Source organism: Pinus tabuliformis, chromosome 6, assembly GCF_031772625.1.
Source record: "Pinus tabuliformis cultivar Carrire ecotype Pingquan chromosome 6, CPIR1, whole genome shotgun sequence".
NCBI lineage: Eukaryota > Viridiplantae > Streptophyta > Pinopsida > Pinales > Pinaceae > Pinus > Pinus tabuliformis.
Genome location: NC_142292.1, coordinates 48,643,335 through 48,656,306, shown reverse-complemented (window position 1 = coordinate 48,656,306; position 12,972 = coordinate 48,643,335). Strand labels below are relative to the sequence as shown.

Genomic DNA, 12,972 nt, shown 5'->3' with positions numbered 1-12,972 from the left:
AGAAATTTTTTTCCTACAAACTCTAAGAAATAGAACTATAAATTGCTCAGGAATCTCTTAAAAAGAGAGAAAAACCATGTGATATGAATGTATGATTTAAAAAACATAAACCATGTGATATGAATGTATGATTTAAAAAACATAAGCCATCTAATCTAATCTGAAGTAAGAACACCTGAGGACGTCCATGTTGGTATAGCCTTTAGCTCCTCCTCAGTCCGCTTCTCCTCAAATATCCTTGTAGAATTCGTTGGACCAAACGCCACAAAGTCCGTCATCATTTCCCGTGAAAATGTCGTGAGTGCTTTCATCGAATGCGAATGCCCCGACTGCATCATTCAATACTCTCTTTCTGATTTCAGAACAATTTGGATCCTCTGAACTGATCTTTGCCAAGCATTTCCCTGTAACAATGCTGCTAACATTCACACTGTATATCCATTCCCATGGTTGTGCAGGTAAGCAGCGGCGGCAAAGAGAAATGATAACATCCTGTGAATCAGAAATGTATGAATCCCTGAAAATGTTCGTAGAATGCAACGGTGGCCATAAGTCTGCAATTGGGTGATCTTCAAGTGTCACTAAAATCTCACCTTGAAGATTACAGACCTGAATTTTTCCGGATTCGATGCCGCAGATAAACTGGGATCTTTTATATAAATAGTAAGGTTCACTGAGTGCCCTAATATTTGTATTTCTGATGTTTATAGAAACAGGGTTTTCACCGCAGATCTCTACCACATCCATCTTCGATGAATCATGTTGAATAAGTAGTGTATTGCTGCCACACAGCACGACGAACTTTATGTCTTCAGTAGTACGCCGTGGAAGAAATATTTCTTTTTGCAGTATTCCGTTAAGTTTGGAATACATTCTCAATTCGACTCCATACATTCCATTACTTTTAGGGGAAGGAATTGGGTCATATATCACAATGTCCATATTTCCGGGACTTGTACTTTCCAGATTTGAACGAATAACATTTCTTGGAGTAACATTTGTGAAACCTAAATTTGTTATCGCAAACAACATTGTGTACTCTTTTAATTCACAACCCTTGAATGTATGGTCGCTCAAATTGTGAATGATGGCCCTGCAATTTGGAATATCAAAACACCATTCTTTTGGGCTTGCGTAGAACTCTCCCGGTAAAAGGCGCGTGGTCTTTACAGATTTTCCTCCTTCTATAGATGCAATGTCGAGGCTGATTAATTCAACGCCGACACATTGCAATTTCTCATGAAACACCCTGTGCGCTATTAGAAATGAATTATTGTGTTTGTTGTAACACACGGATATGATGTCCCCCTTCGCACGCTGGGCGCGGATGCTTCTGTCCATGTTGATGTTACAGTGAACAGGTGAAATTTGATCTCCCTCTCTTCTGAATAGCACCAGATCCTTTGAGGAATGGACAACAAGTATTGTGTCAGCCCCAGTCACCATAAATGTAACACTACCCATGCCTTCATGCTCAAAGCTGCGCACATAATAATCTCTGTAAATATGTGGAAGCTTCATGGTCTTGCCCAGCTCTCGCATGCGCAGAGGGTACGCGAGGGATGAAGTATTCGTGGCCATTCTTGGTGGCGGCGGGCTTGGAATAAAATTTCCTTCGTATTCATCCCTATTCCTTTTTTGGATCTGCGGACGATCTGCCATGCCTCTCTTAATGTTCAACCCCCCAAAACAAACCCTTTAGCTCCAGATTCTCTAGATTCAAACTCCCGAAATGAGATGTCTATAGCTCCATAAAAGCTCTTATAAATACGCATCCATTCCCTCCACCGCATTGTCATGGGCAATAGACATCCATTCCCTCCACCCCATTGTCATGGGCAATAATTGTAGTGTGGACCCAAAATTTTAATATTTTAGCTTTTAGGAAGGGACATCCATTTCGTCCTTCCCATTGTCATGGGCAATAAGTGTACAAAATCTTAACATTTAGTTTATGTAAATATTATTTTATATCAAGTGTGAACCAAAATTTTAAATATTTTATTTATATAAAATTATATTAATGGATATAAATTAGAAAAAACAAATTTGATAATGTTAATGTTAATGTTAATGTTTAGTTTAATCCAAGTTATTATCAGAGATTTTTCGGCGAAAATCACATGAAATACCAACGGCTAACTTAACCAACAACTAATTTTGAAGGGACATCCATTTCATCCTCCCTTTGTCATGGGCAATAAGTGTACTGTGTGGACCCAAAATCTTAACATTTAGTTTATTTAACATTATTTTATATCAATAAGTATAATGTGTGAACCAAAATCTTAAATATTTTATTTATATAAAATTATATTAATTAATATAAATTAGAAAAAACAAATTTGATAATGTTAATGTTTAGTTTAATCCAAGGTATTACGAGAGATTTTTCCGCGAAAATCACATGAAATACCATTTGTGGGCGCGTTTCGAATGGCTAACTTGACCAACAACTAATTTTGATTTTTGGAGCAGGGTCATAAAATTTTTATAATTTAATGGAAGTTAGTTATATTAGGTGACCATTCCCTTATATATAATATATGTATAAATTATATAAATATATAAAGTAATATTAATAGGTTGTTAAGATAATAGTTAGTTAGAATTAATAAATACATATGAGAACGAGAAAATAATATTAAGTTAAATTAAATATCTAATTGTTAAATTAACTTTAAAAATAATAATAATAATAATAAATAAATAACTAACTAACTTATCCACACAATAAATAAATAAATAATAATAATAATAAATAAATAACTAACTTATCCAAAAAAATTAATTAGGAATCTAGTTGGTCATAAAACGTATTAATATTATAAAAATATCAGAAAAAATAATTGTATATGTTAAATTAATTTAATATTGTCTAACGATTAAAAATAAATAAATAAATTAGAGGAGCCAAAAAACGAGAAGGGGGCCTAAAAAATGACTAGGAAGAGAGTGCTCGGACCCAACACCTACTACCTACTGAATTCTTTCGGATTCGATGCCGTAGATAAACTGGAATGTTTTATATAAATAGTAAGGTTCATGGAGTGCACTAATATTTGTATTTGTGATGTGTGAACTAAAATCTTAAATATTTTACTTATATAAAATTATATTAATATAAATTAAGAAAAAAAAAATTGATAATGTTAATGTTAATGTTTAGTTTAACCCAAAGTAATGAATCTTTTAAGTGTTTAAGAAATTTATATCAATGTTTAATTTTATTAATTAAGAATTTATACATAAAAATAAATATATTGAAATGAAACTTTTGACCAAGGAAACGGCTACAAAAGACAGTGCAACAACTACATTTGCCTTGGACCAAAACACAACGAAAGAAATAAAAATTATTTAATTTATTAATTAAATATTTAGTTTGTTAAAACAATTCATTATTTTTTTTTATTTGTAACAAATAAATTTGTTTATAATTAACTAAATGTTTTAAAGAACTTAGACTCGGAACCTAAAGCCTAAATATTTTTTTTATCCTCTTTAATACTTTAAAACTACCCTAAGAGTTGTATTATTATAGGACTATTATAAAACTAATAACTCAGGTTTTTTTCTTAGAAGTTATTAAATAAGGAATGGCCCGAGGTAACCACAAACCAATCTTTTAGACTCAGGTTCTAGCCAACCTAAGTCCAAAGAGGGCTCTCTCTTTATGATTTAACTTTGTTTGAATATGATTTCAGGCTAGTTTTTAATGTTCAGGGTTGTTTGTTTTGTTTAGGTGGTGGAATTAAGAAGACAGATGGGCAGAGAAAATATTTAGGCCATTGGGCTATGGAGTCAATCAAGAAAGGCTTAATTGGATTTAGATCTATTACTAGGGTAAGATTCCACAGGGCAGGCTAACACAGTAGGAGCGAATCTGCAGGTTTAAATGGATGAGAATCCTAACCGGGGCTAAGGGAAATGAAGAATCCTTAACAGGGATTAAGATGAGGAAGGGAGGTTTGGAAAATAGCAAGGGCAATTAAGAATCTTGTACTAGGGGCCAATAGAGGGAATGAATTACATAAGTAAGGGACCAACTAAGAATTCCCAAACTTAAGCAATTTATTAGAAAACATTAAATAAACAAACAATTAAAACACACAACACTTTTAAGCTAATTCTGATGATATTACTCCTTGTTTGCTTTTAAGAGTTATAAGAAACACATATGATATTTCATAACATAAAGGAAAACAATAATCAAACTAAAAGAAGTGATACTTATTTGTTTCAATATGGACACAATTAGAAATGTACGAATACCTGATAATGTTGGCGTAATCTAACGTTGGCCATTCTGTAAGTAGGTGATCTTCATGTGTCACTAAAATCTCACCTCGAAGATTACAAATGTGATTTTTTCTGGATTCTATACTGTAGATAAACTAGGATCTTTTATATAAATAGTAAGGTTCACTGACCGTAATAATATTTGTATTTTTGATGTTGATTGAAACAGGGTTTTCACCGCAGATCTCTCCCACTTCAATCTACAATGAATCTTGTTGAGTAAGTAGTGTATTTCTCCCACACAACATGACAAACTTTATGATCTCTTCAGTAGTAGGCTGAGGGAGAAATATTTCTTTTTGCAGTATTCAAATCCAAAATTTCAATTCAAATTCAGCCCTTCCATTACTTTTAGTGAAACAAATTTGCTCATATATCACAATGTCCATATTTCCCAGACTTGGAATTTCCATATTTGAACAAATACTCCAAATGTTATATGGACTAGCATTTGTGAAACCTAGATTTGTTATTACAAACAAAAGTGTGTACTCTTTTAATTCAAAACGCTTGAGTATATGGTACCTCAAATCGTGAATGATGGCCTTGCAATTTGGAATATCAAAACACCATTCGTTTATGCGAGACTCTACAGGAAAAAGCCGCATGGTCTTCAAAGTTCCTCCTTGTTGTATAGATGTAATATCGAGGCTTATTATTTCAACATCGTAACGTTCCCATTTATTATGATATGCCATATTGTTGGAAATACATAGGAGAGAAAACAAAAATTCACACAAATCACACTAGTTGTGGCTCTTTTATTGAACACATAAAAACATGATTCTTACAATAAACCTAGTGAATGGTATTTAACATTTTCCAAGTAGCGACTTACCTAAAATAACTTAACATACACACACCTAACTCAGATAACTCACACTCTAAATATGGATTGTACTTAACTCTTCATCCATCACTTGACTTGACTCAACGCTCAACACTTATTTAACTAATTCTCTAATTTTATCCAACTCCACATGCGGGAGTAAATAAAATTTCTAACACTCCCCCTTAATTACAACCGTATGACTCAAGACTATTATAGACATATTTGGGCACATCAACCCCAAGATTATATGTCGATGAACTAGGGCTCATCAACACCTAAGAGAGTTGTTTCATACCCTAAAGGAACTTATTCATCTAAGTGCATCATTCCCCAAAAGCTCCACTTCAGAAATCATCCAGAAAGAGTCTAAATTGGACCATACTAACTGCTCCACTAATAAACTGTGATGCATACTGGTACACTATCAAGGTGCAATGCATACTGTCTAGGCCTTCTATAGGGTGCGATGGGTGAGGATGGACCAATTTCTGGGATAGTTTGTTAGTTGGTTGCTCATGGAATCTTCTAGAAACTTCTCCCGTGCCACTTGCCTCTCTGAATTCGCCTAAGGATGACTAAGGGAATTAGGAAACCATCTCCAATTCCCCTCTCTTGTGGAACCAATTGTAACAAGTGGAATGACACTAATCAAACCCCATGGATGACTCACACCCTTGCAAACATCTATAAAAGGATCTCCCATCCAATAGATCAGAAGGTTGAATTGTTGTGAGTTGCAAGTAAGTGTTGTTAGTTTTGGTATTGAGGAGATAGCATTGTATTGTTGTCGGTGTGTTCTTGCTAATTCATGAGGTGAATAAGGATTGATGTTGGGAGGATGGTGCTGGATCAGACAAATGGGTTGTAATTCTCCTTATTATTAATAAAGTTCTTCAGGATTTTTCCCAATTGATTGTAAAATTTTGAATGCTTTCGTTTGTTCATTATATATCTGATTCTATAATTTTTATGCTGTAATAGATCACGATGCTTTGGCAGTTCTTTGTTGTTGTACTTGTGCAGGTTCTCTCCAAGCATGTTAAGTACAGGGAGGAGTTACTGGATCTACCAAAGGAGAGAGAGATTAGGCAAGGGATCAAGTGAAAGTTCCAGGTTGGTTTTCTACTATCTTTCTCTTATCTGTTAGACATAGGAAAGATCAATGAATTGATTTAAACTGTTGTTTCTAGGGTAGCTTCCAAACCTAGAGGGTTAGTCGTTCAACAAGACATTAATGTTCCTAGAAACAAATTGGTGACTCCACTGAGGATAGATTAGATGTTTGTTTGTTGTTATTGTTTGTTTTATGTTCAATTTGATAAACTATAGAAGAGTCTGAAGCCAGCCAGGTAGCTTTCGAACTGCTCTTGCTTTGCAATTGCATAGTAGATAAATGTTTCTTCAGTCAATCTCTGGTTTAGTTTATGAGTTAAACATTTGACTTGCAAACACATCTAGATGCCCTTTTGGTAGCTCAGTAACCTCTTAGGACATTCCATCATACTTTGCTTATCATTGTTCATCAAATCCAAGCTTGATTCATTGATAACTACTCCAAATTTGAGCCAAAACACTTTCAGAAATCGTTCCCTGGACCATCGCACTGTCTTCCACTGTGAGATGCATCTCACCCTCTTCAAAGGCCAGGTGCGATGATCATAATATTGTCTCCAAAGGCTAGGTGTGATGATTGACTGAACTCAATTTCCCATCTAGGAGTTGAGAGTTTTTGACTTGTTTTCATATTTGTTTGGTTGTTTTGTTGAATATGAACAATGTCTCTTCACTGAAGTTTACTTGCATCACTTAATTCAACCCCACTTAGACTAGGATTGTTAAGTGTTTCTTATGTATTACTTTATCATTTGCAATATTTAGTCGAAAGTTGTTTTTCTTGTTGATTGATCTTTGTCGAAAGAAGTGTTGTAAAGTCATTCCACTTTCGAATTTTGAATTGTTGTAAAGTCTTCATTCATTAAAGATCAATTGATTTACATGTGCATATGATTTGTATTTTCATTTAAAGTGTCATATTTCCTCATCTCTTTAAAATCAAAAATGTCGTAAAGTCTTCCTTTTCATTTAAGAGAAATTTTCATAAATCGTCACTTTTATGAAAAGATATTTTTGATCATTTGTGCATTAATTTTCCTTTCTGTATCATTCACATTAAGGGAAAATGAAAAGAAATACATGCATTTTGCATTATTCATATTAAATTTTGTGAATGCTTGATAGGAATAGCTAGGGAAATTGCATTAGATGTGCTCTTTTCTTTTTGTCAAAGATCTTATTGCTCTATCCTTTAGTAGCTAAGGTTTTCACCATTCAAACTAAATCAAAAGTTTGTTTATCATGATAGTTGCATTTTAGGAATTGTGAACATACATCACGTGGTGAACCTTCAAAGGCAAATTTTAAGCAAGATTAACTTAAAATGAACCTCAATTAACTTAACTACGCTTTGGAATTTAACGCAACACATCTAGAGGTCTAGGCTAGAGACGTGTTCTGACGTCGTTAAAACTAGTGGCTATCATTTTCATTCAAGGTTGGGTGATTCCTCCTCCTTGTTATGACAAGTGCTAGCATGGACTTGTGCTCCCCGTACCATCATGTATATATTGGGAGGCCCCCATAGGCTTAAATCCTTTATCCATCAGAAACCGAGTCTACCACCTTATCGATCGCAATGCAATGAACACAACATTCAGGAAGATTGATTTCCATACATAAGTCCTTGGTAATTTCTCTTTAATTTATCACCAAGGTGTATATTGTAGTTTTGCAATTGGTCTAGTAAACCTTTTTTTCTAGATTCTCCAGAGTAGTCACTTTCATTCCTTTTCAACTCTTTAAAAGAAAAGGTCCATCTGAGCACTTGTCCTTTTAGGCTCATTAACAATCGAAGGCGATTAGAGTCATCTTTAGCTTTTTCTCCTCTTCAATACTGAAAAATCAAAGTTGCATCTAAAGTGTCGTTAAAATTAATTGATCGCGAATAACATCCCTTTTCCTTAGTTGATCTTAGGTTGGAACATATGATGACAAATCCAGAGTCCACCGATCAAGGAATCCCTTTCGATGGAAATCCTAGTCCTTTTCCTTCTTTCAGAAATATTGGTGCTCCTTATATGGCTACATTGTCCCTTCTAGGATTTACCATTGGCCTACCAGTATGGTTGTTTTCAACCTCTTTGGTTCAAAATGTCGTGATTTCTTTGCAATCGAGTACACCTCCAACTGGACAAAATCAACCTCCAGTTGATCCTAGAGTTGACCCTTTCCTTCTTCCTCATTTGTTTCTTCCTCCCCTTCTTCCTCTTCGCCTAGTGAAAGTGTTGGTACTAGTAACCAAGTGGCTAAGAAGAAGAAGAAAGGGAAGAAGAAGAAGAAGAAGCCAATTTAGCAAGGGGGCAACCAAGGAACCATTGCTTTGAATGCAACATCTGATGAAAATCCATCCGTTAAGCCTCACAAAGTCAAATATCCATGCAAAATTTGTGCGGGAGACCATATTCTTTGAAATTGTCCTGATATTCCTCATATCTTAGAAGAATGGCCTTCATGTTCACATCATTCTGTGTCATCAACTTGTGGATGTCATGTTGGTGATACACCATCAACTACTGATAGTAAAATTCATGGAAAGAAATTAAAAGTTAAGTTTCCATGTAGGTTATGTAAAGGGAATTACCCCATTTACCTTTGTCCCTATCTGGATGAAGCCAAGAAAGTGTTGGATAACCGTCCTGCTTCACTGCAGCAACTTCCATCTGGTTATAGGAAACTCTCCCTAAATCCTTCACTAGTTGATAAACCAACTAACCAAAATCAACCGTCAGTTAAAACCACTCTCTCTGAAAGTGAATCCAATGAGTCTATACCTGACCCAAATCAACAGATCGAGGCAAAAGTTGACCTAATTACAACTTTAGCAAATCATACCTTTTCCGAAGAGAGTGAAAATGATATTGCTCAAGTTCTTTTTGTTACTTCGGATTCTAACGAGCTTAGGGGCAATCCGCTTGTTCCATCAAGATAGGAGGAAAATCCTCCAGTTCTTGTAACTCAAGGGGTTAATTCTCCCATTTCTATGGTACTCCCTCTAAGTCATCTAGTCACTTCCTTTGATTGGAATCGACTGGAAGGATCCTGCCTTCCTTCTTATGTGCCTTTCTAGATCATAGTACAAGTTTGTAAAATGATTGTATATGGCACTACTATAGAAGAAGGTGCATTAGTGAGTATCCTTTCCTCAACTGCTTGGCAAGCGATTGGTTCGCCACCTCTTGTGCCTGTTACACAGAATCTGTTGGGCTTTAACAAAGGAACCAGTCGACCATTAGGGATCCTTCCTCAGCTACCTACGACTTTGGGAGGAAAAATTGTTTATCTAAACATGATGGTAGTCCCAGGACCTTTAGATTACAATTTACTTATTGGGTGTGACTATGTTTATCACATGGGAGCTATTGTTTCAACACTTTCGCGTGATTTGTTTCTCGCATGAAGGCAGGATTGTCATCGTTGACCAGCTTGCATTTCCTGGTCCAAATATGGCTCCTAGTCAACCATCCTCCCTAAATGTTCCTTTTGTACCAATGGTATCATCCGAGCCATGGGTTAATTATGTGGCAACCTGTTCCATACCTACATCGACTGACAATCAATTCAGTGATGTTGTACATTATGTACTGGGGGCATTGGAACCAGATCTCTCCTTCATGACCACTTATGAGTTCTAACCAAGGGTCTTTGAGGATAGTTCGTTGTCTTGTGTCAACCTCATTAAAAAATGAAACAAGGAGTATGAGGACAGTTATTTTACTATGTCAACCTCATTAAAAAATGAAACAGGTTCTCGAGGATATTTCCTTATCTTGTGTCAACCTCGTTAAAAAAAGAAACCAACGATATGAGCAAAGTTCCTTGTCTTGTGTCAAGCCCGTTAAAAAATGAAATAAGGAACTTGAGCAGAGTTTCTTGTCTTGTGTCAAGCTCATTAAAAAATGAAACAAGGTACCCTAAAGCAAACTTCCAAGTCGAGTCTTAGATTATATCTCGTAAAATCCCAGTCGAGTCTTTCATTTGATCTCATAAAAGAACCTTCATTCCACCCACTTGATAGCCATGAGTAGTCTACTTAGGTGAATGTAATGAAGCTTGGGGGTCATGCACCTAATGGTGAAGTTAAGTTTTCTTGTAGGTTATGTGAAGGGAATCACCCCATTCACCTTTGTCTATCTGGACGAAGCCAAAAAGTTGTTGGATAACCGTCCTACTTCACTACAGTGACTTCCATCTGGTTACAGGAGACTCTCCCTTTCATCATGCTGGGGGCATGCAAACCATTTTCAAGCATAGATTTTTCATTTCAAGCTTGTGTAAACATGAAACTGAATCCAAGCATAGTTCCCTATGGTTCAAGCTTGTTTAGAAATGAACCCATTTCCATTTTAACCCTCGTGATTGTCATTTTATCAGCCTTTTTTTATCAGATGGTCCTTGGTTGTTTCATTCCATAACCACCATCTCTTTGGTTGATCATACGCTTCCACTTGGTTGTTTTATGCTTTTTGAGGAACAACTGCAATGAGTGGTCTTATTAGCCAACCTCTTCACACAAATCAACATGTTTTGAGAAGTTCCCACATCACCGGAACCAATTTCTACCCTAGACACCACTCGTTCCTCAAAATAGATTCCTCTTTAAACCCTTTTCAGACTCTCTAAACATGAAAAGATTGTCAAGATCTTGTCTTTTCTGGCACATTAAAGTATTGGAAACATCATCCCTCATGTATTATTTTATCCTTTTTCGGACCTGAGGGATTATTTTACGAAAAATAACTTATGGAGTTTTCTTTTTGTCCCTTTTCAAACTCTCTAAACATAAAAAGGACCGAGTTATCATTATCATTAAACTCGTTAAAATAATAGTGACAAACTTTTCCATCCAGACAAGATCGAGTTTCATTGTCGCTAGACTTGTTAAAATATTAAATAGCGACAGGTTTGCCCGAAGGGCGAATTATAGAACAAGCATATCTTATCCTCCTCAAGCTTGACAAAAGTAAAGAGGTACTGGTTAGCAATGACTGGGGAGAAAGGGGAAAAATCTTGAAGAGTTTATGGTAGCAAGTCACTCTTGAACATGACACTTTCACTTCATCTCCATGATTGAGTTGGGTTGGGTTATTCCGTTCACTGGTCATCATACCATCTATCTTTTGGGGTTAACACTACCAATTCATCTCAGTGTCGCTGACATGTTCAAGAGAAGCCATCCACTTGAGAAGTCATCCAGTTAATGTCTCATACACTGCAATACCTCCAACCTTCATTTTTTCATGACCACCATTCCTGAACCTTGTGTCATCAGTTCATTTTCACCTCCAGAAATCATTTTCTTTGTTTTGTGTCATAGATGTGGGATACATCAAGGCCCTCCTATGACAAGTCGCTTCTTGTCGACATCAGCTCATTATCCAAGAAGTTGACTTAGAAACAACCCTTTCAGTTCTTTGAAGCTTGCATAGATCAATGGCAAGTTTGTCACTTCTGGCAACAAGTTGACATCAATGGCCTTCAACTGAAATATTTTGCGTGGTGTTCGACATTGGATCATATATTCACACCACATGAATTGTACTGTAGTACCTCGAGGATCATTATCATTACCAGTGATCCCTCTCGTGTCTGTTAACAACTCAAATCATTGGCTGGTAATTGGGTGATATCTTTCCATGTTCAACTTCTGAACATCTCTTCACATGGTTTGAATTGTACATCGAGCGAAGATTGAACGAGTTTGAAGACCCCAGATCTAGTTTCATCCATTCAGGCTGCGATATATTCAAGGATATAAAAACATCAAATGTACAAAGGCTCTACATAGATGATCATCCTAATCATGGATAATGACTCTATATCTACAGAATCACCAGTCTCTATCTGCAGATGACTATCTGATCTATGTACATGAAATGAAATTTATAAAGTTGAGCATGGGAATGTCTCCCTCAGCTAGATCATGAAAATCATATTATGATGATTTATTGTATTGTAACTTATGCAGGTTACCTTCTAGTTCAAACCTTCGGATCCTCAAGATAAAGCATTTCACCCGATATGAATATTTACGACCTCATGCTTTAGGGGGAAACTGTTATAGACATATTTGGGCACATCAACCCCAAAATTATATGAGTGCATCATTTCCCAAAAGCTCCACTTCAGAAATCATCTAGAAAGAGCCTAATTTGGACCATACTAACTGCTCCACTTATAAAATGTGATGCATACTGACTGGTACACTGTCAAGGTGCGATGCATACTATTACGACCATATGACTCAACATGAATCAACATGACTCAAATTACGACCATATGACTCAACATGAATCAACATGACTCAAATATGCATGCTAGGCTTATAGTAGAAATTGACTCAATTATCACTGAAGCATGCATGCTAGTTTATGTCTCATCTAGGCTTACAATGACTCAAGACTTTCACAACTTTGCATTTCCTTTTTCTCTTCTTCCAAATTTTAAATCCTCGAAATTGCTTCATTCTCTGTTGTGTGTTCTTGTTGTAGGCCCCATATTCCTTTACTTATTGTTGTTGTGATTTTTCTTTGAATTTTCTTGAATTTGTGCTGAAACACAATCTGATCTTGTCTACTACACCTTCCTTTTCGAATTTTCATTCAACCATGGACCTTTTCCACAACATCCCATCTTCAAGCCGTCTTCTTTGTTTTTCTTCTACGCTTCATATTCCTGGCTTTCTTGTTGCCACATTTCTTCATAGTAGAATCTTCTCTCTTCTT

At 35.8% G+C, this 12,972-nt stretch overlaps 1 protein-coding gene across 1 annotated transcript; it reads right to left on the bottom strand.

Moving 5' to 3' along the window:
* Positions 1–228: 228 nt before the first annotated feature.
* Positions 229–1,662, bottom strand: LOC149257145 (uncharacterized). Its single transcript, XM_089457263.1, has one exon. The coding sequence runs from the start codon at positions 1,660–1,662 to the stop codon at positions 229–231; it is 1,434 nt and encodes a 477-aa protein (XP_089313389.1).
* Between the last annotated feature and the right edge of the window lie 11,310 nt (positions 1,663–12,972).